The sequence below is a fragment of the Mirounga angustirostris genome, unplaced genomic scaffold (genome assembly GCF_029215605.1).
Source record: "Mirounga angustirostris isolate CCGP_5_RB_7025 unplaced genomic scaffold, mMirAng1.0.hap1 SCAF_3, whole genome shotgun sequence".
Lineage (NCBI taxonomy): Eukaryota > Metazoa > Chordata > Mammalia > Carnivora > Phocidae > Mirounga > Mirounga angustirostris.
This window is the reverse complement of record NW_026991711.1, coordinates 161,382,915-161,410,541: the sequence shown is the minus strand read 5'-3', so window position 1 is coordinate 161,410,541 and position 27,627 is coordinate 161,382,915. Positions and strand designations below refer to the sequence as shown.

The 27,627-nt window shown below is 38.5% G+C and overlaps 2 protein-coding genes across 15 annotated transcripts in view; one reads left to right on the top strand and one right to left on the bottom strand.

The window, feature by feature from the left end:
* ORC2 (origin recognition complex subunit 2) overlaps positions 1–13,662 on the top strand; it is a 43,993-nt gene extending 30,331 nt beyond the window's left edge. For 4 of the 5 annotated variants that reach the window (XM_045868249.3, XM_045868250.3, XM_064586889.1 and 1 more), the window contains exons 12-16: positions 1,982–2,114; positions 2,931–3,027; positions 5,774–5,920; positions 6,461–6,632; positions 8,940–9,543. In XM_045868249.3, the coding sequence (XP_045724205.1) occupies positions 1,982–2,114; positions 2,931–3,027; positions 5,774–5,920; positions 6,461–6,632; positions 8,940–9,237 (847 nt within the window). In that variant the 3' untranslated portion in view covers positions 9,238–9,543. Of the gene's footprint in view, positions 1–1,981; positions 2,115–2,930; positions 3,028–5,773; positions 5,921–6,460; positions 6,633–8,939; positions 9,544–9,673; positions 9,793–11,930 lie in introns of those variants that run through there. The other variant, XM_045868254.3, reaches the window with a different exon arrangement.
* The window catches only part of NIF3L1 (NGG1 interacting factor 3 like 1), a 49,606-nt gene continuing 30,032 nt past the window's right edge, over positions 8,054–27,627 (bottom strand). For 8 of the 10 annotated variants that reach the window (XM_045868261.3, XM_064586905.1, XM_045868260.3 and 5 more), the window contains exons 6-7: positions 22,219–22,302; positions 15,158–17,449 (exon numbers count right to left, since the gene is read on the bottom strand). In XM_045868261.3, the coding sequence (XP_045724217.1) occupies positions 17,265–17,449; positions 22,219–22,302 (269 nt within the window). In that variant the 3' untranslated portion in view covers positions 15,158–17,264. Of the gene's footprint in view, positions 14,520–15,157; positions 17,450–22,218; positions 22,303–27,627 lie in introns of those variants that run through there. The other 2 variants (XR_010410266.1, XM_045868262.3) reach the window with 2 other exon arrangements.

Below are 27,627 nucleotides of genomic sequence, written 5' to 3'. Positions count from 1 at the left end.
AAAGTATTTGAAAATCTAATTTGTCAAGATTGATAATATCAGTGACATTTAAGTCCAGTTTTCCACAGCAAAGTTCCTAAAAAGAAAGTTTATTTTAATCTCATTCTATTTTCATGTACTATAGATCTTCAGAATTTTGTGATATCTGTCCTATAACATTATTCTACCATTTTAAAATTATTTCTTAGAATACTTTTTCAATTTTACCATTTTTCAGATACTTCATTAAAATAACTAGAAGAATTATTAAAACTTTTTTTTACTATAATCACTTTTATACTTTTATTAAAAAGGATCTTAGTATAAGGAAGTGCTCAAAAAGTATGCTACTGTAAATGTATACTCACAGTTACATAGTCACTGGAATAAGTAAGAAGGCAGGTCCACCAAGCAATAAAAACAGAAATTGACACAATTTTCCCCATTGATCCTGGTTTTCTTTTGCCAATAATACATCAGAGTGTTATGCTTACCTTCCCTGCTAGGACCTCAGCTTCTCTCAATAACTAGTTATAGATCTGTTCATTATAAATTTGTAAAGTAGGGGCGCCTGGGTGGCTCAGTCGTTAAGCGTCTGCCTTCGGCTCAGGTCATGGTCCCAGGGTCCTGGGATCGAGCCCCGCATCAGGCTCCCTGCTCAGCGGGAGGCCTGCTTCTCCCTCTTCCACTCCCCCTGCTTGTGTTCCCTCTCTCGCTGTGTCTCTCTCTGTCAAATAAATAAATAAAATCTTAAAAAAAAAAAAAAATTTGTAAAGTAGCTCTTCACTGATCCCATCCCCCAGAGACCAATTCCTCCTTCCAGTATGTCAACTCTGATAACTTGTTCAGCTTTGCTTCGCAGCCTAGACCTCAGTCAACTACTTCAATAGAATTGCCAACTCTCTGAATTCCCTTTTTTTCTGCTGCTGCTGCCTTGCTAATCTCTACTTGGGGGTTATTGCTTTTCTTCTATTTCTAGGCTCCCCTGCAATGCTTCAGAGCATCACGTAAATACTGTTTCTGATTGACCTCTATGAACAATCATGGAGTCAAGCTTTAGTTTGACCCATAGTGCTTGGTGTTCTGGATCTTCTTACTCTCTTGGCTTTTGTTGCTTTTTGCATGTGAAAAACTCCCATAATTGTATCTCCGGCCCAGCCCAGGTATCACTCCTTGGCAGCAGATATGGGTATCTCAATGTATGTTGGAGGTTTCCATGTGGATGTCCTGTAAATAATTCAATATACATAAAACTTAACTCCTCTTAAATCCATCATTCCCATCTGCCCCTGCACCCTGGCACAATGAATGTCACCCCATTCATGTAGTTGCCCATGCCAATAAAACAAGTTATTCTGAAATACTCTTTCCCTCACCTTCCACATCTAACCACTCTCCAAATCCTATTGATTGGATATGTAAAGCTCTTGACAACTACTATTTTTCTCCATAACACCTAATTCAGGTCCATAGTTTTTGGCAGTTTTGTCTCTCCTTCTGTCCGTTCCCCCTGTTCAGCCAGTACTAGCTTCCTGAAAATATCATGCTACTTTTCTACTTAAAACATTTCAGTTAACACCTGAGTAATTACTTTTAAATGGTCATTGTCCTTGAAATAAAATTTAATTAATGTCTTAGTTGACTTAAGTTAAGACTTTTGTGACCTGGCCTCTGCTAACGTTTCCTGTTTAATCTATCAATTAAAACTCTGCTTCAGCCTGTGGAACTGTTAGTGCCTTGTCCCTGCTGTTCTCCCTTACCTCCAGCCAGCCATCACTTGAAAGGTAGTAAAGAGCTGGAAAGAAAGCTACTGAAGTTGGAACTGAAGTTTGGTGTACAGATAATAAAACTGTGCTTCTACTGTGTATAAGCTGGGAATCAATGTAGTTACTTAGTCATCTTAGTCCTTTCCATATTCTTTATCAACTTAAAGAAACTAGTTGATTATAAAAAAGTAAGAGGTACCAAACTTTAATTTCATGAATGCTATCTTTCCTAACAGCCTGGGGTTCAACATTGTGCTTTATGGTTTGGGTTCTAAGAGAGATTTACTAGAAAGGTTTCGAACCACTGTGCTGCAAGATTCCATTCACCTTGTCATCAACGGCTTCTTTCCTGGAATAAGTGTGAAATCAGTAAGTTTCAAAAACGTTAAAAGGAGCAACATTATATCCCTGCCAATCCATACCCCTACATTAATGAGGATGCTACTTCTCATTCTGGAACATTCAAATTTTTTTAGCCTTTACACTAGTAGAATTGCATAGTGCTTAAGAACATATGTTTGGACTCAGGGTTCTAGCTTTGAATCCTCATCTCTGAATTTCCTACTTTGTAACTGATAAATGTATTAAATCTTAGAGAAATGTTAGTTTTGTTTACTATCCCAAATACCAACAGTACTTCTCTGAAAGACAGGATTATGGAAAACTTCAGTTTTATTATGCTTTTATGTCACTTTGGTACTCTAAAAGTAATAATATAAGTAATAGTTTGTAGTTTTATAATGCATTTATTATAGATCATTTCGGTGCAAATGCTCATGTCTTTTCATCATTTGAAAACTAAACCTTTTGGTGCTGGATATTAACCACTGCAGTATTCCTTTTTAAAAGTGTCTTTAATTCCTTTTTAAAAGTGTTTGTATCCTGTTTCCTTTGATAGATCTATGGTTTTCTCATGTTTCCCATATTGGTGGGGGGTGGTATTTTGCTACCCTCTGATCTATACATCTTTGCTGTTCTTCCATGTTTCATTTTAGCTATAACTTATGCCAAAAAATGAATTAGATATACTTAAGTACCAGTAGAATTTTTTAAGTGGTTTTTCAGACTTGATGGGAAATCTAAATGCATTTTTAACTTATAAAAAAGGATTGATTTGTTACTTGTATTTATCCTATATGACAGAATAAGTAGTAATTGATGTACCTCTTGCACTTTATGATACAGATCCTGAATTCTATAACAGAAGAAGTCCTCGATCATATGGGTACTTTCCGCAGTGTATTGGATCAGCTAGACTGGATAGTAAACAAATTTAAAGAAGGTAACATGAAGTGGATGCTCTCGTTTTAGGGTGAAGCTAAGTGTGCACTTCTGCTTATTCATGTCCCCAACTTAAAATGGATTGACTTACCATTTTTTGACTTTATGATGGTGCAAAAGCAATATGCATTCACTAGAAATCATACTTCGAATTTTGATCTTTTCCTGGGCTAGTGATATGTGGTACCATACTCTTCTTGTGATGGGCAATGACAGAGAGCCACGGCTCCCAGTCAGCCTCATGAGCATGAAAGTAAATAACCAATAAACTTATAACTGTTCTGTACCCATACAACCATTATTTTTAAATTTCAGTATTCAATAAATTACATGGGACATTCAACACTATTATAAAATAGGCTTTGTGTTTTTGCCCAACTGTAGGCTAACATAAGCATCCTGAGTACATTTAAGGTGGGCTAGGCTAAGCTATGATGTTTGGTAGGTTGAATGTATTAAATGCATTTTCGACTTATATTTTCAAGTTAGGATGGGTTTATTGGGACATATCCCCATCTAAAACCAAGGAAGATCTGTATTATTGTATACAAAAATGTGGATTATTTCAGTAACACTTATCTAAATGCTGATTTAGATTTCTCTGAAATAATTTGTCCTTTCTTTTTCCATGAAGTTTTTCTGTGAACTTCACTTATACCTAACAGGAAAGAATTGCTCATACTCCCTTGAATTTGTATAATCAAAAGCCTATTATTTCAGAATAGTTTTCAGGTTTTACTTGGCCCATATGAAATGCCCCCAGGTGATAGGTGCATCTCTGGTATTTTTATATTGTTTAATATTTTTATAAAACATTTTTATCTCTCTAATTGGAGTAAATATCATTGCATTTGAATAGTTTCATACACTAAAATCTGTGGAATGGAAAAAAACATTTAAAGATTTTATTTATTCATTTGACAGAGAGAGCTGGGGGAATGGCAGGCAGAGGGAGAGGGAGAACCAGGCTCCCCACAGAGCAGGGGGAGCCCGATGTGGGACTCGATCCCAGGACCCTGGGATCATGACCTGAGCCGAAGGCAGTCACTTAACCAACCGAGCCACCCAGGCGCCCCATTTTTGTTACTCTTTTGGTGTGAATGTTTTAGCTATGTGAGCATTTCAGAAAATTAAAAATAAGATTATTTAGGGTCCAACAGTTGACAGTCACTAAAGAGTTTTTTAAGATTTTGTTTATTTGAGAGCGAGCGAGCACAGAGGCGAGTGAAAGGGAGAAACAGACTCCCTGCTGAGCAAGGAGCCCGATGCGGGACTTCGTCCCAGGACCCCAGGATCATGACCTGAGCTGAAGGCAGACGCTTAACCGACTGAGCCACCCAGGCGCCCCTAGTCACTTAAGAATTAAAAGGAGTGGGATGCCTGGGTGGCTCAGACAGTTAAGTGTCTGACTCTTGGTATCAGCTCAGGTCTTGATCTCAGGGTGGTGAGTTCAAGCCCTATCTGAGGCTCCATGCTGGGCATGGGACCTACAGTAATAATCTGATGGAGAATTTTGATAGTTTATATGCTCATGAAAGTAGGTGCCTAAGTCATTTTATATGTATATATTCATATATAATGCCTATTTTATATATTTATATAAAACATACTTGTAATTATATAAATTGTAATTATATACATTTGCATATGGGTATATAATTTGAATATATAACTACACAATTCAATTAAATATATAGTATAATGCACATGATGTAAATATGTCAACATTTAAGTGTAATTCAACTATAAAATAGAAATGTTTATATATAATTTAAATACTGATGATTATGGTGGCTTCTAGACTTTCAAAATGTTGTCAGAATCTTTGTTGCTGTGTTGTCTCTCTTGTCCCTCTAACCCCAGTGGTAGAGAAATTTAGTCTAAAAGGCTCATCCTCCATTATGTCCTATTTCTTAACAACTCCAGAGAGACTTATCAATGGCTTTTGAACATGTATAGGACTTCTTCCATCATAAAAAAAGGTTTACCTGATTCTACTGCCCTTCTGTACTTCTGTTTTCCTAGTTCAGTGATTTCAGAGTTTTTGAAGACATATCCTGCTTTCTACTTTTTACCTATTTCCTTAATTTCTTACTTCTGTGCTACCTGAACTATATGCTTGAAGATCACCTGTAATTTTCTTACTAAACACAGGTGGCCTTGACTCATCCTTTGTTTATCTTGATCTCTGAAAGTATTTTTAATGGTTTTGACAGCCCCATCCTCCAAATTCTGCCTTCATTGACCTTTAAGACATTTTTTACTTCTCTGAGTTTCCTGATGCCTTGAGCAATATCCTAAATTCCACCCCTCCCTTCTTTTGTCTTCTTTGGCTTTTGTGATAATCAGGGTTTTCTCTCTTAATGCCTAGTGAGAACTTCTGGGGGGGGTGTGTGTCCCCTCTCCACTCCTGCGCTGCAATGCAACATGTCTAGATTTACTTCCAACCCAGAATGCATCTTCGCTTATTTCCTGTGCCTTATTGAAACTGCTTTATGATATGATTCAGGTGCTAACCATTCAACACCCAGTCCTTACTGATTTTCAGTGAATTTCCTTAAGACTTTAATAATCTTTTGCCTCTTTTGAGAGGCTGATATCTTCTCAAATAAATTACATACCTCTATGCAATAGTTACTTTGTCCCATACTATTCTTTGACACATCTTTTAATACACAGGCATTGTGTATGGTAAGGACTTTACAAATATTCCTTGTAAATAATAATTGAATTGTCTTTCCTTTTAGATTCTTCTTTAGAACTCTTCCTTCTCATCCACAATTTGGATAGCCAAATGTTGAGAGGAGACAAAAGTCAGCAAATTATTGGACAATTGTCATCTTTACGTAACATATATCTTATAGCATCTATCGATCACCTCAATGCTCCTCTCAGTAAGTATTACCATTTTTCTTTCTCAGGATACCAGTTTTTAAAAATGTCTTAATGTTGTAAATCGCAACATTTTTATTGTTTCTCAGTACACTTTTTTTGTTGCATGCATAAAGTCACAGATTGCTAAAAATAAAAGTGTCCTCAATCTGATTCAGAACATTTCTTAGAAATAAAAATTCATATTGTAAAGGGGGTGTTTTACACTTGAAGTTTCATGAAGGAGAATAAACCCAACTATTATTTTGGTCTCTTTCCACTCTTTGTGGTATTGCAACATTTATGTTATGCATTTAATTCCGAGACTTTGTGATAATCCCTATGCCTTGGTATCACTTATTTTAAATTGTATTTAATATACAAATAAAGATTCAAATGTTGATTGACAATTAGATTGTGAGGTACTGATATGGATGGGGAAATGGCAAAAATGAAAAATTTTCAGGATTCATTTTTTAACACTTTCTTTCCTAGAGTGGAATCTAGTAACACCACAATATGACTAATTAGTAACTCCTGTTTTCTTTAATCATATGCTATAGTGTGGGATCATGCAAAGCAGAGTCTTTATAACTGGCTCTGGTATGAAACTACTACATATAGTCCTTATACTGAAGAAACCTCCTATGAGAATTCTCTTCTGGTTAAACAATCTGGATCATTACCACTTAGTTCCCTAACTCATGTCTTACGAAGCCTTACCCCTAATGCAAGGTAAGAATGAAAACTATAGTTTCTTTTTTAAAAAACTCTACATTTTATGATATTCATGAGTAGCTTTTAATGGCAATTCTAAAGTCTCTACTTAGTTTGCAGGATTGAGAGAAAGAGTAAAAAAGAGTTGCCAGTACTGGGTTATGCAATAGCCAGACTCCTTAACAATAGTGTCAGCATTTTTTTTTTCCTTAATTTTTATATTTCTAAATAAGAGCATCTCAAGATAGTGGTCATTGTGGAGGAAAAATAATTTTGATGAATTTTACTTAAATCTGATGGTTATTTTTAATTATATATTGAACACTGTCATATAAACATGGGACCCTTTACATGAAATAACTCCTTTGATCCTCACAACCACTCTAAGGTAGATAGCAGAGGGCACAGAGATTTTGATCCAAATCTGCCTGGCTCCCAAGCTCTTGCTTTTAAACATCTCTGTGTAATCTCTCCAGTGAAGCCTTTCAGCAGCCTCACCAAGAGGCATATCTGAATTAATAAAAGCTAAGAAAAGCTGGATACAGCATAAACTGGCAAAACATAAAGGGCACAATAATTAACCTGTTGAAAAAGGCTTTGAGTAGCAGATTCCCCCTGCCAAAGCACAGAATTCTGGAACAATTTTTTTTTTTTTAAGATTTTATTTATTTATTTGACAGAGACACAGCGAGAGAGGGAACACAAGTAGGGGGAGCAGGAGAGGGAGAAGCAGGCTTCCCGCAGAGCAGGGAGCCCGATGTGGGGCTCCATCCCAGGACCCTGGGATCATGACCTGAGCCGAAGGCAGACGCTTAACGACTGAGCCACCCAGGCTCCCCTCTAGAACAATTTTAACAAGATGAAGTGTTTAACAACAACTAGCCCTGTTGAGAATAATTAAAATTTGAAAAAATGAAGAAAAATACTGTGTTCTTGGGTGAGTGGACTGAATATTATAAAGGTAGCAACTCCTCCCAAATTAGGATGTATTAGACCTATAAATTAATCCAAACAGATGATTTTTCTTGTGTTTTAAATTTGACACAAAATGCAGTTTCTTAAAGAAGGAGGTGAGACTAGCAAAGTCTTTTTCTCCCAAGAGCAATGGCACTTCTAGTTAAGATGGTACAATACTTTTCACACTTTAATGATGAATTTTGTTACTCTATAAAGCTGCTTTGTATACCTGAAGATTAGCATTGCATTAATATTGAAATGTGCATTAAATGACTAATCAAAGTTTCTATGGAATTGCAACCAAAAAAGTCTCATTCAGTCTTACTGTGCTTACTGTTAATGGACTAGTGCAAGTTGCTGTGTATAGCGTTGGGAATCTATGCAACATAAGTACTCTCAACATTAAAGATGACTCGCAGTGCTCTAAAGCAAGTAGTTTTTAGTTTGGCATACCCTAAATGTCTGTGTACTAGCCTCCACTGTTTTGTTTTTTTTTTTTTTTTACTGCAATTTTGTTTCATTCTGCAAACTCCAATATCATTTAGTCTCTATTTGGTATGAATGTGATCAAAAACTTTAACCAACCTTTAGCTGTGGAGTCACTGGCAGTATCTAGTTATAATGTGGCCATTCAGATGATCCAAATATGCTTATAGTGCTTATTTTCTAGATTATCTTAAAAATGTAAATGTAAAGGATTAAAGTTTTTGCCACATCAAAGGACTTCTGGAAATCTTAGTGTGGGTGAGATGCTTTCAGCCCTAATCCACTTTGTACACTTCTGTCAAAATTGATATGTAAGAATATTTATGTACAATTTTAACAATTAAAATTGGAAGTAATATAAACATCCAAAATGAGTAGGGCAATGGTAAGTTTGTGGTACATGATAGGTGGGCAGCCATTAAAAATTTAGGAAGACTTTTTAATGATACAGGAAAATAAGTGAAAGGTGAGATGTAAAATAGTGTATACTATATATAAATGCATGAATTTGTGTTTCCACCTTGCTTCATTGACAAAGATTTGCAAAGGCAGCACACAGATATTTCCACATCAAATGTTAGTGGCTGTTATTTTAGGGTTATGACATTAATATTTTCCTCTGTACATTTTATTATATATTCCACATTTTCTAACTTGAACAACCCTGTAGCCTTAAAAAAAACTCCTAGATTTTCCTTAAAAGGAAATTTTAAAAAGCTTCTCCTTTTTAAGTAGGCCAGGATAGGATGTTCCCTGGAGAAAGGAACAGAAGAAAATACATACGGTTTAAACCAAGTATTTCACATTATCTTTGTCTGTTTTACTGTTGTCTTTTGATGTTAACGTTCTGGATTTGAATTCCTGTTTTGTTTTTTTCCTTAGGGGGATTTTCAGGCTACTAATAAAGTATCAGCTGGATAACCAGGATAACCCTTCTTACATTGGTATTTATGATACTAAATCGTGTGTGACTTTTGTTTCCCCCCATAAATTCCTTTTTCTGGAATCTAGGAATAGCACTGCAGTGTTTCACAGGAGCAGATACATGGTTTGCTCCGGGATCAGTTTGTCTGCCACATGGCACATTTTCAAGAAGCCCCCCAGAGACACTGCTGAACAGGCCGTTTGCCAGTGCACGCCCAAAGACACATTTGGCCTGTTTTTACATTTCCTATGGTAACTGTGGATGTGTGTCTACCAATTACATATATTTCATATGCTGGGCATCTTAGCAGATTTTCTTCCCCTTAGGTAAAAATGTGTTAATTTAGACAAAGATTTTAATAATCGCACAGCTCTCTTGACTTACTAGTTCCTTCTTTAAAAGTCAACTTTATTCATGCTGTTTAAAGCTGTCCACAAGATTTGTTTTACTTGGTCACAGATGACTGCTTTCAGCCAGTCAGTTCCCTTTAAGATGTAAGCCACAGCGTATAATACTTAAGTGTTCTCTAGTTTTGCTTCTTCCAGAGGTACCTTTTTTTTTTTTTTATCAATACTGACTGACTGCTTTGACATACTATGGCAACAGCTTGTGTTCTTTGGTATGGGTACCCATGTGTGGGGTCATGTCTTAAATGCTGACTTATATTCACATCTCCTTTTGAACTCTCTAGGATTTTCTTTTCAAGACTTTTACCAACAGTGTCGAGAGGCATTCCTGGTCAATAGTGATCTGACACTTCGGGCCCAGTTAACGGAATTTAGGGACCACAAGCTTATAAGGACAAAGAAGGTGAGAGTTTTGCTATTACAGCATTATATGCTAGGATTACCTTATCTCTTGTTTACTTAAGGACACGTATGCGTTTGACTCAACTTTGACAATAAAATGCAGGTTCCATGATGGGCCACAAGGATCCATTTAGGGGGTGTGCCATTTGAGTTCTACAGAAAGAGATAAAGTAGAAGTACTCAGCTTCAGAGCAGAAAACTTAAAGAGTTCTAGTTCAAGAGTAATAGGCCATTAGAAATAGGAGTCAAATAATTCTATTCCTTTTTCCCCCTCTTCCTTCTACCACATTCGTTAATTGGGTCTATATGGAGCACTAAGTATTAGGATATAGTAGTAAGCAAAAGCCTAACTCCTTTCTGATAGAGCTTAAAGTCTAATGGAGGAGATGGTCATTTGTCAAATAATCACACACACGTAAAGCTTTACCTGTGGTGTCCTATGAGCAGAAAGACACATGGTTCTGAAAGACGTCAGAGTCACATTAGACCACTGAGCTGAGATCTAGAGGGAAACTGGGAGATAACTGGTCAAAGAGAAAAACTGAAAGGCCAGTGTGCCCTAAGACGAGGCTGAAAAGACAATGACGTAAAGGCTAGCCCACACGCTACTTTTAGGCCAAGGAAAGGATTTTAATCTTCATTTGAAAATTAAGGGAAGTCATTAAAAAAAATTGTTCTGACTCTGGTACGGAGAATGGAATGGAGTAGAGTGGAGTAGGGATTGCTAAATGTCAAACACACAGAGACCAGCTAGGGAGGTGTGTTAGTAGGAGTAGTAGTTAGAGCTGATGGTAACTTGACTAGGATGAAGACAGAAAAGTGGTTGGAGATCAGATACACTTGAGAGGCAAAACTGACAAGAATTGATAGATTGGATATGAGCACCAAGGGAAAGTGTCAAGAATGATTTCTGGTGTCTGGCTTGCATAAATAACCAGAGAAATGGTGAGATCACTGGATGAGAAACATTTTTGGGGAGACAGATCATGAGTTCCTGATTGTAGTGTTTGGACTTACTCTGTTTGAGGTTCTTTTGAGATTTCCAAATGGAGATGTCAACTAGGCAACTGGGTTTCCTAGGAAAAGAAACCAGAGGAAAGATCTGAGCTAGAGCTAGATTAATCTCTGTGTATTTAGGTTGTAACGAAAACCAGGCATTGGTAGGAGAGAGATTAGAGGCCAGGAACTAAGCCTAGAAGTGTGACATTAATGGCCAAGAAGAAGATAAACGTGTAGAGGCAGGAGAAATAGCCAGACAGCCAGAAAGAAAACCAGAATATGATGTCATAGAAGCTAAGAGAAGCATGTTTTAAGAAAGAACAGTCAGCTGTGTCAGGTTCTGCTAAGAGGCCAAAAAGATGAAAACTGAAAATATGTATTGGATTCAGGAGTAAGGAATTCCTTGGTGGTCCAAACAGAAGGTCTTTTAATGACATGATAATGGTGGTAGTATCTAGGTTGGACTGGGTTGAGTGAAAGGTGAGGAAACGGACACCAGTAATTATTGACAACTCTTCTGGAAAGGTACAGAGGTTGGGTGATAGAAATGAGAGTTTAGCGAGGGTTATTTAAAAAGGGCAGCACCTGGCTGGCTCAGTCAGTAGAGCATGTTACTGTTGATCTCAGGGTCGTGAATTCCAGCCCACGTTGGGTGTAGAGATTACTTTTTAAATTTTTTTTTAAAAGATTTTATTTGAGAGAGAGCTTGAGCAGGGGGAAGGACAGAGGCAGAGGGACAAGCAGACTTCCCACTGAGTGGGGAGCTCAGGACCCTGGGATCACAACCTGAGCAGAAGGCAGATGCTTAACTGAGCCACCCAGGCACCTAGAGATTACTTTTTTAAAGGGGCGGGGGGGGGGGGCGGGCGGTGTATGGGGGGGTGGAGATACCTGGATAAAAGAACAGAGAAATCAGTAGGGTAAGATTCTAGAAAGAGGAGGGTAAAGAGATCTACTCACCCTCTAGTCTTCTTTTCTACTATGAAGTGGTTTAACTATAAACTCAGTGTATTTAAACAGATAACCCTACGTACCCTTTTGCCTTAATCTTTACATTTCTATATTTCTATAAAATAATAAATGGTTCACCTATATCGCTTTACAAATGACTAACACCCAGGGTATTCTCACTTCTTTTAGGGAACTGATGGAGTGGAATATCTATTAATTCCTGTGGACAATGGAACACTGAGTGATTTCCTGGAAAAGGAAGAAGAGGAGTCTTGAAGTTGTCCTTTACTCTTGAATCTTTTGTGGAAGGAGGGGTTGTACCCCAGCTGCCACTCCTCTAGTCTAAAGTGTTGTGTTTACATCTAACATTAGACTCTTCCAGTGTACAAGACTGAAGATGGGAGGGGAGGAATGTCATCAGTTAGAACCTTGATTAGCCTGGCTGGTGTACCATCTCTATACTATGCAGCGGTCCTCAAGTTGGAGAAAACGTGCCTTTCATTCATTACCTCTCTGGAGACTTCTTGCTGGAATGAACAGTGTGCTCAGGGACTATTTGGAGCTGGATGTTTTTGAATTCTTTTATACTGGAGATATTATTCCTAATTTTTTGAGGGCCTTTTAAACACTCCCAGAGCTGATTGTTTGCAAATGTGTTTGTTCCAGAGCATGGAAGTACAAAAACAGTGACATCACATAAATCTATTTGCTGTTCTGTCAGAGCTGATGAGTGTAAAGAAGGCAGATCATCTTCCTGTTCTTAAAAGGCTTAAAAAAGGTGTGTAAGACTGGGGAAGAGTAGGTGATCTAGCTTTCTCCTTTTGGATTTAGACTCCATGCTGGTGGGGTGGGGGAAGAGGGAATGACCCTCTTCAGTTGGGATAGTGGGAAAAGCATAATGAGCATATCGGGTGTATACCCACCTTAGAAAGCACATGAACAATAATCGTGATACTTGGAACAGCCAACATCTGCGCCATCACCTTCATGACACAAGTAAGAAGCCAGGCTACAGAAACACAGTCCTGAATTACATTTTAGGCATTGTTTTCAAGACAATAGGAAAAAAAAATGTAATTATTCTTGCATTGACATTTTTCTTCAGTAACTTACGAGTAGCATATTAATGGCTGATTTTAATCTGGACTTCTCTATCAAGTAGACCCAAAACTCACTGTAAGATGTTTCAGTTTTTTTCTTAAAGTAACAATTTCAAGCCCTCTAAATATTTACACGAGCCTTTTTCCTTAGGAAAGAGAAAAAGGCTAACTTTGGCCACTGCTCAGCTTATAGTCTTCACATACTCTCTAAAATACTTCATACTTGGAAATGAAATTTTTCAATAAAATATCACTGTAATTGAAACTGCTGATGCGGTACATACTTTATCTTGTAAAGCCCTTTCATGAAACTGTTTCCCAAAATGCTCAGAATTTAAGTCTTTTCTCTTTGTGGCATATAATTTGTTAAATCCATGGATAAGGGTTTAGTCATATATAATCAAAATATTTTAAAAAACTAGTACACGAATTTGATTCTAAAAATTTTTGTTACCAAAGGATATTCAATAAAAAGTGAGTTTCCTTCCCCTTCACCGATCCAGTCCCTTACGCAACCAGTGATAGTTTATTCCTCCAGAGGTATTCTATGCACACGGAAGGGTATGTGTCTGTATCTCCTTTTAAAAACACAAATGGTAGCATATGATATGTGCTCGTTTGCACCTTGTTTTTGCTTAATATATCTAGTTTATAACTTGTAGTATAAAAAAGTATATAAAATCTTTAATGACCTAATATGCAAATTTTGCATTTGCCCCTAAATATCTACTGGTTTATTTTTATAATTTTCGTGTCCATACTACTAATAAGCAGTATGTGTCAACAGTCTATTAATAAATAAAAAGCCAATTTGGATAGAACCACTTTTTTATAGTACTGGTTTTTTACTAAAAATTTTTTAAGTCCTTCAAAAATTTATAAGTGCATCTTACAGATCTGAAGATCTGTAATTCTGCTAATTATTCTACACTCTTCATTAACTTGTTTCAGTATCAATGTTCCTTATACTTTTACCGGTTAAAGAGCTTGACTGCTAAGGCTCCCAACTTCTGTTACTTGCTTCTGACAGGAGTGAACAGACTGAAAACCTTGAAAGATTTTTCTGACTGCTCTTAATAAAATGGCCAAATCGGGGGACCTGGGTGGCTGAGTTGTTAAGCGTCTGCCTTCAGCTCAGGTCATGATCTCGGTGTCCCGGGATCGAGCCCCGCATTGGGCCCCTGCTCCACGGGGAGCCTGCTTCTCCCTCTGACTGCCGTTCCCCCTGCTGGTGCTCTCTCTGATGAATGAATAAATAAAATCTTAAAAATAAATAAAATGGCCAAATACACAGGCCCAAAAAAGGCACAGGGGATGTCGAACAGGCATTCTTGCACCCTATAAAAGTTGACATTAACACTGCATTCCCGATGCAGAGAGTGCTCAATCAGTTCTTGTAATACTGTAGAAACTGATTTTCTTAGCATGTTTGTCATTTTAATACATGAACATTCATATAAAAGATGAGTAAGTTTAGAGAATGGTTCATAGATTTTGCTTCTCTCTTTTTAAAAAACTTACTTGAGAAGTCTACTTTTTTTCCCTCTAATTCAATGTGGAGCCAGTAGCATTGTTCAGAGTGTTTATTCTAGGAGGTGAGCAGACTCTTCCAGCTTAGTCCTGAGTAACCATCAGAGATGACAGTCAGGAGGGTCTGCCTTATCAGACTGTGTGGCTCCTAAAACCGAGGAATAAAAAAAGAAGTGTTACGCAAATGACTTTGTTCTTGGGCTTTCTGTGATCACTTGACTTCTCCCTGAGGAGAGTCTCCTACATTTTGGTCTTTCAAACTGCTGTTGGAACATTTTCGTTCATGTGTGTTGAACACCTCCTACGCAGACGGCTCTGTGCTAGATAGAGGAGTTGCAAGGAATACGAAGGAAGAAATGTTATGGGGTGTTAATAGCATTAAAGGTTCCAGTATTCTTAGTATGCTGAAAAGAAGTCCGAAATAACTGATGCTACGGAAAAGGGAACTTTAAACGTGAGGCGGACAGAAAGCTCCTCGGCACACGCTCTGACAACGTGGGACACAGCAGCACACTTGGGCCTTGCGCCCGCCCGCACACTCGTCACCGCCTTCACTTCTGCTGCCTGACATGCGGTCCTTGAAATGGCAGCAGCTGCAGCAGCTTTCCCTCGGGAACACACAAGTGCTGGGGCCCCACTCGGGCGTCTGAGTCGGTCTGCATTTTTTAAACTACGTCTCCATACATTCTTCTGCACGCTGAGTTTGAAAAGCAGTGAGATATACGACTAAACAATCAACACCTTAAAGTTATCAGTTCAGAAAATCTGACAAGTGAAAATAAAGAATTCATCTTTGGTGACACTTTATTTTTAAAAAACTACAGAGGACATATTTGGGGGTATTTTTAGTTATTTAGAAACGCTAGCATGCCAGTAAAAAAACTTTAAAAATTGCAGTAACAATGGCATTCTTTAACAACAACAACAACAAACCAATTTGGCAATAAGCATGTCCAATCATAAACAAATTCTTTGATCCATTAAATCCCTTCGAAACTCTAACAAAAGGAATTTAATCCACAACCTTCAGGATGAGTAACTGTTAAAGGTGAAAGCATGTCCTAACTCCAGTGTGCCACAAAGGAAAAAAAGGTTTAAGCATCACTGCCCCCAAGCTATTTCTTAAGCATCATCTCTGACCATTATCCTTCCTGCCTCCCGCTTTCTGCCCTGACAATAATGGATGACTTACTTGGGCTTTTTCAATGCACTGAAAAAGTGCTGTTTCTCTATACTTAGCGTTTGTTCAAGCTGTGCCTCCTGACTGAATTCTACCCCCTTGCCCCAGGAAACCTTCCCTGTAAGCCCTCTGCGTATCTTTAGCATAGGTAATTACAGTAAACCCTTAAGTATCATCCAAACTTCTGTCCTATTCTCCCCACATCTCCATGGGCCCGGCACATAGAACACAGCAATGACTGAGGCAAATGCCACCAAGAATCTCTCAAAGCTGTCTGCTCTCCCATTGGCTCGACTTTGATGTCGACCATCCCTCATCAAAGTTTTCTCCTTGGCTTCTGATGCTTTGCTGATTCTCCTCCCACCTCCTCTCCTGGCTCCTCCTCCAACCCTCGAATTGGGGGCATTTCTTAAGGCTCGGTCCTATTGGTTATTTCTGTGGTGAATCAACAGTATTACAGGTGAACCACCACGAATAATTTGTAAGTTAGGATCCCAAATCCTCCAGGAGACGACTGGTAGGATAAGGGTCCTACAAGAGAAATAAAATTCTTCCCTTTCTCATCTTACACAGTATTTTAAAAGACTGGCTTTTGTCATTACCAAAGGAAAAATCTCAGCAGAGAAACTGGAAATATATATAGAAGAATTCGAAAGAAAAAACTCCCATACCACCCAGAGAAAATCCCAGCTAAAATGGATTTCTTTTTCCTTCGGATTTCTTACATACCTCCTGTATCAGGTTTCTCGTCAATGTTCATTAAGAAGTAGTTAAGAACACAGACTCTGGAGCCAGACTACCTGAGTTTGTGTCCAAACTCCCGTCATTTCCTAGCCATGTGGCCTTGGGCAAACTCCTTAACCTGTTTCAGTTTACTCATCTGTAAAATGGAAATCATAATACCTATATTCTTGTTTCTCAAGATTGAAAGTGTTTATAACATACCTGAGAATGCCTAGCACAAAGTTAATATTGTATGATAACTGGGATTATTCTAAAAGCTAACCATCTTTTTATATTACTAATAAAATTCCATGGGTGTTATACATAAACAATGAATCATGGAACACTACATCAAAAACTAATGATGTAATGTATGGTGATTAACATAACATGATAAAATATTACTAATAAAATTCCAGGTGAGTTACCTAAAAAGCAATAAAACAATAGTCATGAATAATGATCTATATTAAAAAACGAAAAAAAACATAAAACCTCACCCTGATTCTGAAATTTAGGTGAAAGATTCGTGATCTGAGAATGGGAACATAGACGTTATCACCCCCTAGAGGCTACTACCTAGAAATAAGTGTTCCAATCTCAAGTTAAACTAACTGAGGGCAGAGAGATCTAGAATGACACATCCCATCTCTAAGTAAGCTAAGGAGAAGACTGCTTGAGCAACTCACCCAGAATGTTAAGTAAACAGATTTCAGTGGATCTCTCCTGGAGTTTATAATGAATATATGCTTTACACTGTATAATCATCTTAATTCATCTTATAATGAATACTTGTTCTTGAATGGTAGTTATGTTATGGTTTTTACCATATGAGCTACAGAACATTTGGTGAAGCAGATTTACAAACCAGAAATAATGTACATTCTAAGACATTCTTCCAGGAGGATTCTAACTCCACTGATTCATGTTATGCATTCAAGTTGGGAGGCAATCGATTTGCAGAGTGTCATCCTGTTATTCCTGTATGCTTTATACCACATGAAGAGGGTCCCTGTCTGTCTCTGACAGGATAATATTAATCTTATTCTCCAAGTGAGCACCCAGCATATCTCGAAGATCAGAAAGAAAGCCTCGTTCAGTGTTGCTATGTTCACAGAGGATGACATTTATTCCTTGGGATGCAGCATCCAGAACATCATGATGGGACATCTCACCTGCCAACAAAGGAAAGAGCAAATACTTAAATATTAGACATGGAGTCTGTAGAATGCTGAACCATAAGTCAGGTACAGGTTTTCTTACATGTCCTCCAATTTAGAAAGAGACCATCCCACTGAGAATTCCAAATTCTTCCTCCTTGGCCTGCTCAAGACAAGTTTCTAAAGCCGCATATACAACAGTTTCTAACACTGCCAGAACCAGACCCATAAGGACACCCATTCCAAGTGTTTCCATTAGTGGCGCCTGGGGGGCTCACTGGTTAAACTTCTCTCTTAATCTCAGCTCAGCTCTTGATCTCAGGGTTATGAATTTGAGCCCTGCATTGGGCTCCATGCTGGGCCTGGAGCCTACTTTAAAAAAAAAAACAAAAACAAAAAATGTTTCCATTATAAAATAAGTGACCACTGTTAAGTAAACTGGGGCTTTCAGAAAACTCTCTCGTATAAATATTACATAACAAATATCTCCAGAAAATCCTAGGTATACTTTCCAAAGACTCCTTTATGCTTTGTGAACACCAAAATTTTCAGTATAAAACTCTAGTCTAATTCATAGAGATGAAATGAGTTTAAGATTATTTCTAAATTAAAGACAGGTAAAAAAATAAAAACAGGGCATTTATTTTCCTTTGACTAAGGCAAAATTTCTAGAAATTCTGAAGTTACTGGCAGAAGAGGATCTCATCTTTTATAAAAAGATTTTGGGAAAACTCAAGTGTTTTGAATTTTTAAAAAACCCCATTTGTGAATCTGATGACTTCAAATTTAACAGCAAAAAGACACTGCACAATTTGGCTTGTTAATAAGCATAATTTTGAAATATGTTTAGAGCCCTAAAATTTAGCATTAAAAAATTAAGAAAAAAAGGTTTTTTTCCCTGAGAAATTTTCAATCCCCCACACTTCCCCCTGCTCCCCAATATATGAAATTTCATAATATGGGATAGTTCTTATTCAAGCACCTTTTAAAATGTCTTTTTTTTTTTTAAGATTTTATTTACTTATTTATTTTAGAGAGCGCGTGAGCGGAGGGGCAGAGGGGGAGAGAGACTCTCAAGCAGACTGCCTGCGGAGTGCGGTGCCCAGCCTCCCAACCCTGAGATCATGACCAGAGCTGAAACTGAGAGTCAGATGCTTGAATGACTGAGCCACCCAGGCGCGCCCAAAGTATCTTAATCTGTAACAGTGAAATATTTTAATCTGTAATAGAAAAAAAGACCCTAACGGGCCCAGTTAGAAGGCATGCTTCAGGAGAGACAAGTCTGGTGGCCTAGACGGTTAGAAATGCTCTAAGGAGAAGGTGTGAAAGTGGAGGAGTCTGCAAAGACTCTGCAATAACAGCTGAATAATAGTTGAATAAAAGCTAAAAGGGAAGGGAGGCCTAGCTCGGGATGGTAGCTGTGGGAAAGAAAGAGCAAATGAGAGCGAATTTATATTTGCAAGGAGCGAGCACCCCAACTGCTGGTCCTTCCCCAACATTGCCCTTAATGACCTGATACTACCATGTTCCGCTCAAGGGAAGGGTGATGGACATCAGCAGAGGCCTGTGTATGGTCTCTGAGCTGGGTACTTTTCATCCCTAAAGTTATACTCAAAGTATACTCAAAGATACCTCAAAGATCACAGACGACCAAGGTCAGCCAGGTAAGACACTTTGTATTTCCTCAAGTAACCAGATAGGAAGGCTATTTTAACAATTCTGGATTACATTAATTAATCTTTGCACATATTGCTTAATAGTTAAAAAAAACTAGTTTTAAGAAAGTCATTATTTATGAGAAAACAATCACATGCCCCAAACTGAGAGATATGCCACAAAACAAATGGTCTATACTCTTCAAAAATAACAGTGCTCTGGACAAAGATGCATTCTAGATGCAGTGATCAGGGAGGGACTAGATACCAATCAGAAAAAGAAATGCTACAATTCTGATCAATTGGCAAAATTTAAATACAGACTACATATTAAATAGGTGTTTTAACAATATTAAATTCCTGTATTTCATCACTGTGCATGGTCATATAATGTCTTCATCCTTAGGAGACCTATGCTGATGTATTTAGGGATAAGATAAAAGGTCATGTATACAATTTATTATAAAATGGTTTTGGGGGAAACACATAAACAAATATATATATATACACACACCCATAGATACTTATACACACACATACATACATACACATATATGTATGTGACACAGAATGTGCAAAGGTAGCAAAATATAACCATCAGTAATCTTTATTATTCATTTATTTTTTTAAGTAGCTCCATGCCCAGTGTGGAACCCAACACAGGGCTTGAACTCATGACCCTGAGATTAAGACCTGAACCGAGATCAAGAGTCAGACATTTAACTGACTATGCCCCTATAACCATTAGTAATCTTAAGTGAAGGGCGTACAAAAGTTCACTGTACTATCCTTGCAACTTTTCTACAGGTCTGAAATTTCTTCAAAGTAAAATGTTATAATTATATATATATGTATTTTTAAAGATTTTATTTATTTGACAGAGACACAGCAAGAGAGGGAACACAAGCAGGGGGAATGGGAGAGGGAGAAGCAGGCTTCCTGCAGAGCAGGGAGCCCGATGCGGGGCTCGATCCCAGGACCCTGGGATCATGACCTGAGCCGAAGGCAGATGCTTAACGACTGAGCCACCCAGGCACCCCTTATATTTTTTTTAAGATTTATTTATTTAACAGAGAGAGAGAAGGAGAGCAGGGAGATGAGCAGAGGGAGAGGGAGACAAGCAGACTCCCTGCTAAGCAAGGAGCCTGATGAGGGACCTGATCCCACAACCCTGAGATCATGACCCAAGCTGAAACCAAGAGTCAGACACTTAACCAACTGAGCCACCCAGGTGCCCCTACAGTTAATTTTAAAATAGTCATGGGGAGCCTGGGTGGCTCAGCTGGTTGAGCATCCGACTCTTGGTTTCAGCTCAGGTCATGATCTTAGGATTGTGGGATCGGCCCCCAGGTCAGTCTCTATGCTCAGCAGGGAGTTGGCTTGAAGATTCTCTCGTCTACCCCTCCCCTGCTCGCTTTTGCTCTCTAAAATAAGTATTTAAAGAATTAAAACAATAAATACTAAAATAATTATATAATGCTATAAGATATTCTGTCAAATTGCTTATCCATTGAAAGTTTTTTTTTCTTTTTTTTTTTTTTTAAGATTTTATTTATTTATTTGACAGAGAGACACAGCGAGAGAGGGAACACAAGCAGAGGGAGTGGGAGAGGGAGAAGCAGGCTTCCCGCTGAGCAGGGAACCCGACGCGGGGCTCGATCCCAGGACCCCGAGACCATGACCCGAGCCGAAGGCAGACACTTAATGACTAAGCCACGCAGGCTCCCCTGAAAGTTTACTTCCATCTGGTACAAGTTGGAGGGCTTATAAAAATTTTCCATCTTTAGAAGAATAGAAAACAGGTAATGGTCATGTACATTTTTAGTAAGTTCAGAGCAATTACATCAGGCTTGCTCAGATGATGCACTTCTATACTTCCGGATGTGACAATGTTAAGTTCAGCAGCCTCTGAAGGAGGGTGTGCTAGATAATAAGGGGCATGGACATGGGAGGCAGGAGAGGAGTAATAATGCAGAGGCTTAGGAAGTAGCTATGGGAAAGGCCAGGGGGTTAAGACCCTGGATTCTGGTCCTAGAAGTCAAAAAAGTAATTTTTTTTTTAAAGATTTTATTTTTAAGTAATCTCTGTACCCGACGTGGGGCTCGAACTTACAACCCCACGACCAAGAGTTACATACTCTACTGAGCCAGCCAGGTACCCTGGAGAAAGTAATTAACTCCCTCTCTCCTAACCCTAAGGAGGAACAGAGTTGGAAATGCAGGTGGTATCAGCAAGTGTATCAAGAGCCTCCAAATACTTTGAATAAGAGGCCATGTTATCTATTAGATGTTATCCGCTAGGACAGAATGTCAAGCCTGGGTGCCAAACAATTACTGTCCAATAGAAATGCATCCTAGAGGTGAAGGACAAAGCGAGAGGGATTGGAGAGGAAGGCATGCCCATCAGGGCAGAAGCCAGACAGTGACGGGAAAAGCTTCTCCGAGGAGGTACCTGAGCTTATCACTAGAAGTATAGAGAAAGGGGCAAGAAAGGCATTCCAGCCGGAGAAAACAGCGTAAGCAAAGGCTGCATGGAAGAGGATGAACGTTCAGGCTTGACCAAGACACATAAAGGAAATCACTGAAGGCTTTGCAGCTAGGATCATATTATACCCCATCAAATTTGTACTTGTGAACAGCAGTTAATTTGGGGGGTGTATGTGGAAGACTAAAATTAGGGACTTACCAAAGTAATTCAGGTAGGAGATGATGCCTGAGTAGAGATAAGAGGAAAGACTCTATGAAGATTCTGGAGCTAGAACTGACAGGAACTAATGATTGGCTCTAGGGCTGAGTAAGAACCATTTGCTGGCTAAGGTGGAAGGGTAGAAAGTGTCCCATTAAAAGAAATCATGTGTAGGAAGAAGACAGGTTAAATAAATGCTCAACATCAGTCTTTTAGATAATCTAATAATAAACTGCAAAATGATTTTTTTCCCCCCTACAAAGAATATGATCTGTCTCCAATTTCAGGGTGGTTCCTGTTTAGTTCAGGTTCAAACAACAGTTATCAGATCCATTTATATACCAAGCGCTGTCCTAAAATCCATTTTTTATCTTGTAAAACATACACCAAGGTTGGGAAAGGATACACACAAAAAAAGAAAAGGAGACCCAAAGGCTGTCCTACCTGTGAGGTAAAGGTCGGCCTCCATCCCCTGCAGCACCGTGCTCCCAGAACCAGCGCAGAGGGCCACAACTTTGACTGGAGACTCTTCAGGATAAAGGAAACAAGAAGACCAATATTTTACAATTCCCCTTCATTTTAGCATTATAATTTGCACCAAGAATCCTTCACGTAATGCAGATTTCAGTCCTGGTCTCATCACCAGTACCTCAACTTTGCTTACTGAATTTTAAAAAGTAACAAAACATGTCTTCATAGAAACAAGCAGATTATTCTTTGGTATTGCATAAATAACCCAACACAGGGCTGTTCTTTCCTCAGATGTACGTGCTGCACAAGCCCATGTCAGGTAGCACTGAACAGTGCTCACTGCGCAGCTCTAGGCTTTATCCCTGCTGCGAGGTGAAGTGACCTCTCCTGGGTTTCCATGCAACAGTGAGAGGTAGGCAGGTACTATCTCTGTTCTCAGGTGAGGAACCAAAACAGCTAGTTAAAGGAATGCTACAAGTTGATTTGACATACATTTTTAAATATATTTACTCTAAAAGAACAACCTCTGAAGAGTTGAAGAGTAAAATAACAGAAACTTTGAAGCCCAAATCCAACAGGTATTTAGCCCTTAAGGCTTCTAGAATGGACACCTCATTAGTGGTCACTACATTAGAGGTATTTTAAAGATTTATTCATTTGAGAGAGAGAGAGCGTGTGTGTGCACGTGTGACCGGGGTTAGGGGCGGAGGGAGAGAGAATCCTCAAGCAGACTCCCCACTGAGCGTGGAGCCTGATGCACGGCTTGATCCCAGGACCCTGAGATCATGACCTGAGCTGAAATCTAGAGTCAGACGCTCAACCAACTGAGCCACCCAGGCACCCCCTGGGGTATTTTAAAAGAGGGGTTCTCTGCATGGAGAGCCCCGGGATCCCCAGCTCTGTACCCACTTCAGCTACAGCTGTCCTGCGAGGGTGCCCCTGCATAAAGCACCTTGGGACCTCCCCAGCCCACTCCCCACCTCTGCTCCAGCTGCCCCACTGAGGCACTCCCTGCACAGAGCACCCTGGGACACTCGGCTTACACCCACTTCAGCTTCAGTTATCCTGCCAGGATGCCCTCTACACTGAGAGCCGAGGGACACCCCAGTGTGCACGCACTTCAGCTTCAGCTGTCCTACCAGGGCATTCTCTGAGAGCCTCAGGACCATCCTGGTCCATGCCCACTTCAGCTCCTGCCATCCCACTAGGATAGCCCCAGCACAGAGTGCCCTGGGACTCCAAGATCATGCCAGACACGGCTCCAGCCAGCCAGCCAAAGTCACCGGGCACATACAGCCTACACAGGGATGATCATACACAAGACCATCCCTTCAAGTTTAGGAGAAGTAGCTGTTCCGCCTCATTCATAGAAATGAACACAGAAAGCCAAGCAAAACAAGGAGACTGAGGAATAAATTCCCAATGAAAGACGAAACCTCAGAAAAATAACTAAATGAAACAGAGATAAGCAATATGCCAGGCAGAGTTTAAGAAATGGTCATAACGATGCTCACCAGACTGGGGAGAAGAGTGGAAGAACTCAGTGAGAACTTCAACACAGAGACAGAAAACATAAAGAACCTATCTGAGTTGAAGAATATAACTGAAATGAAAAATACACTAGAGGAAATCAACAGATTAGTGGATGCAGAAGAATGGATCAGTGATCTGAAAAACAAGGTGATGGAACACACCCAACCTGAACAGCAAAAAGAAAAACATTTTTTTAACGAGGATACAGTAAGGGATCTCTTCAACAACATCAAGCTAACAAACATTAGCATTACATGGGTCCAAGAAGGAGAAGAGAGAAAGAAAGAGGCAGAAAACTTATTTGAAGAAATAATAGCTAAAAACTTCCCTGATCAGAAGGAAACAGACATTCAAGTTCAGGAAGCACAGAGAGTTCAAACAAAATGAACCCAAGGAGGTCCATACCATGACACATAATAACTGAAATGTCAAAGACTAAAAGAGAATTTTATCAGCTGATTTTCAGCAGAAATTTCGCAGGCCAAAAGGGAATGTTCATGATATATTTAAAGTGCTAAATGGAAAAAAACCTACCACCAAGAATAATCTACCCAGCAAGATTATCATTCAGATTTGAAGGAAAGATAAAATGAGCTTCCCAGACAAGCAAAAGTTGAAGGAGCTCATCACCATTAAGCCAGACTTACATGTTAAAGAACTTCTTTAAGTGGAAAAGAAAAAGCCGTAATTAGAAGAAAGTTATGAATAAGAAGTAAAATAAGATGATGTATACAAAAAACATAGAGGAGGGAGTAAAAAAGAAGTTCTTTTAAAATGAGTTCCAACTGGGGCACCTGGGTGTCTCAGTCACCTGGGCAGCCAATTCTTGATTTTGGCTTGGGTCATGATCTCGGGGTCCTGGGATTGAGCCCCACATGGGGCTCCATGCTCAGTGGGGAGCCTGCTTCAGGATTCTCTTTCCCTCTGCCCCTCCCCCCACTTGCTCACTTTCTCTTTCTAAAATGAATAAATTTAAAAACAAAATGTGTTCCAACTTAAGTGACCATCACATTATTATAGATGGCTATATACTTAGGATTCTATAGATAAACCTCCTGGTAACCACAAACACAAAACCTGTAACAGATACACAAAAAGTGAAGAGAGAGAAAGCCAAGCATAACACTAAAGAAAATCATCAATTACAAGGGAGAAAGAGAAGAAAGGAACAGAGAAGAACTACATAAACAACCAGAAACTAAATAACAGTGAGTACATACCTATCAGTAATTATTTTAAATGTAAATGGTCTAAATGCACCAATCAATAAACTTAGGGTGGCGGAACAGATAAAACACAAGACCCAACTATATGCTGCCTACAAGAGACTCACTTCACACCTAAAGACACATACAAAATGAAGGAGCAGAAATGAAAAAAGATATTCCATGCAAATGGAAGCAAAAAAAAAAAAAAAAAAAGCCAAGGTAGCAACACTTACATCAGACAAAACAGACTTTAAAACAAAGACTAACAAGGGACAAAGAAGGGCATTACATAATGATAAAGGATCAATGCAAAAAGAAGATATACCAATTATAAATATCTATGCACCCAACATCAGAGCACCTAAATACATAAAGCAAATATTAACAGACAAAGGGAAAATTTGACAGTAATACCATTATAGTAGGGAACTTTAACACCCACTTACATCAATGGATAAATCATCCAGGCAGAAAATCCATAATGAAACAGTATCTTTGCATGACACATTAGTCCAGATGGGCCTAACAGATATACATTGAACATTCCATCCCAAAAAAACCAGAATACACCTTCTTTTCAAGTGTACATGGAAGATTATCCAGGATAAATCACGTTAGGCCCCAAAACAAGTCTCAATATTTTTTTTTTAAGATTTTATTTATTTGACAGAGAGAGCGAGAGAGAGCACAAGCAGGGAGAGCAATAGAAGGAGAGGGAGAAACAGACTCCTCGCCAAGCAGGGAGCCCAATGTGGGGCTCAATCCCAGGACCCTGGGATCATGACGTAAGCTAAAGGCAGATGCTTAACTATCTGAGCCACCCAGCTGCCCCGAAGTCTCTAAATTTAAGAATGAAAATGAATCATGCATCTTTTCAGACCACAAGGCATGAAACTAGTAATCAACCACAAGAAAAAAACTGGAAGAAACCACAAATATGTGAAAGCTAAAAAATCAATGGGTCAACAAAGAAATCAAAGTAGAAATAAAAAAATACAGAGAGACAAAAGGAAATGAAAAAAGTCCACAATGGTCCAAAATCTGAGACTCAGCAAAAGCAGTTCTACGGAAAATTTACAGTGATACAGGCCTACCTCAAGAAACAAGAAACATCTGAAGTAAACAATCTAACCTTACACTTAAAGGAATTAGAAAAAGAACAAAACCCAAGGTCAGTAGAAGGAAGGAAACAAAAGAGCAGAGAAATAAATGAAAAAGACTAAAAAAAAACCCCCAAAAACCCAACAATAGAAAATATCAGTGAAACCAAGAGTCATTTCTTTGAAAAGATAAACAAAATTGATAAACCTTTGGCCAGACTCAAGAAAAACAGAGAGGACCCAAATTTAAAAAATCAGAAATGAGAGAAGTAACTACTGACACAACAGAAATACAAAGGATGAGAGACTACTTCGAAAAATTACATGCCCACAAACTGAACAACGCAGAAGAAATGGATAAACTCTTGGAAATACACAATCTTCCAAAACTGAATCAGGAATAAATAGAAAATCTGAACAGACTGATTACTAGTAATCAAACTGAATTGATAATCAAAAAACTCCCAACAAATACAAGTCTAGATGAATTTACGGGTGAATTCTACAAGAGTTAATATTTATTCTCCTCAAACTATTCCAAAAAATAGAAGAGAAGGAAATCTTCCAAATACATTCTACAAGGCCAGCATTACCCCAATTCCAAAATCAGACAAAGACACTCCCAAACTACAGGCCAATATCCCCAGTGAACATAGATGCAAAAATCCTCCACAAAATATTAGCCAACCACATTCAACAATACATTCACCACGATCAAGTAGCATTTATTCTAGGGATGCAAGGATGCTTTGATAGTCATAAAATCAATGTAATACACCACGTTAACAAAGCGAAGGATAAAAATCATACAGTCATCTCAATAGGTGCAGAAAAAGCACTGGACAAAATTCAACATCTGTTCAACAAAGTGGGTTTAGAGGAAACATTCCTCAACATAATAAAGGCCATATATGGAAAAACTCCCAGCTAACATCATACTCAATGATGAAAAACTGAGAGCTTTTCCTCTAAGCTCAGGAATAAGACAAGAATGCCCACTCTTGCCACCAGAAGTCCTAGTCATAGCAATCAAACAAGAAATAGATATCCAAATTGATAAGGAAGAAATAAAACTATTTGTAGGTGACATAATAGTATACATAAAAAACCCCAAGACTCCATCAAAAAACCATTAAAAGTAATAAATTCAATAATGTTGCAAAATACAAAATTAATATATAGAAATCTGTTACATTTTTATACACTAATAATGAAGTAGCAGAAAGAGAAATTAAGGAAACAATTCCATTTACAATTGCACCAAAAATAATAAAATAGCAATAAACTTAACCAAGGAGGTGAAAGTCCTGTATTCTGAAAACTATAAAACACTGATACAAGAAATTGAAGATGACACAAATGGAAAGATAATCCATTATCATGGATTTGATAATGGAATATTAAAATGTCCATACTACCAAAAGCAATCTACAGATTCAATGCAATCCCTATCAAAATACCAACAGCATTTTTCATGATACTAGAACAAATAATACTCAAATTTGTATGGAATCATAAAACACTCTGAAAAGCCAAAGCAA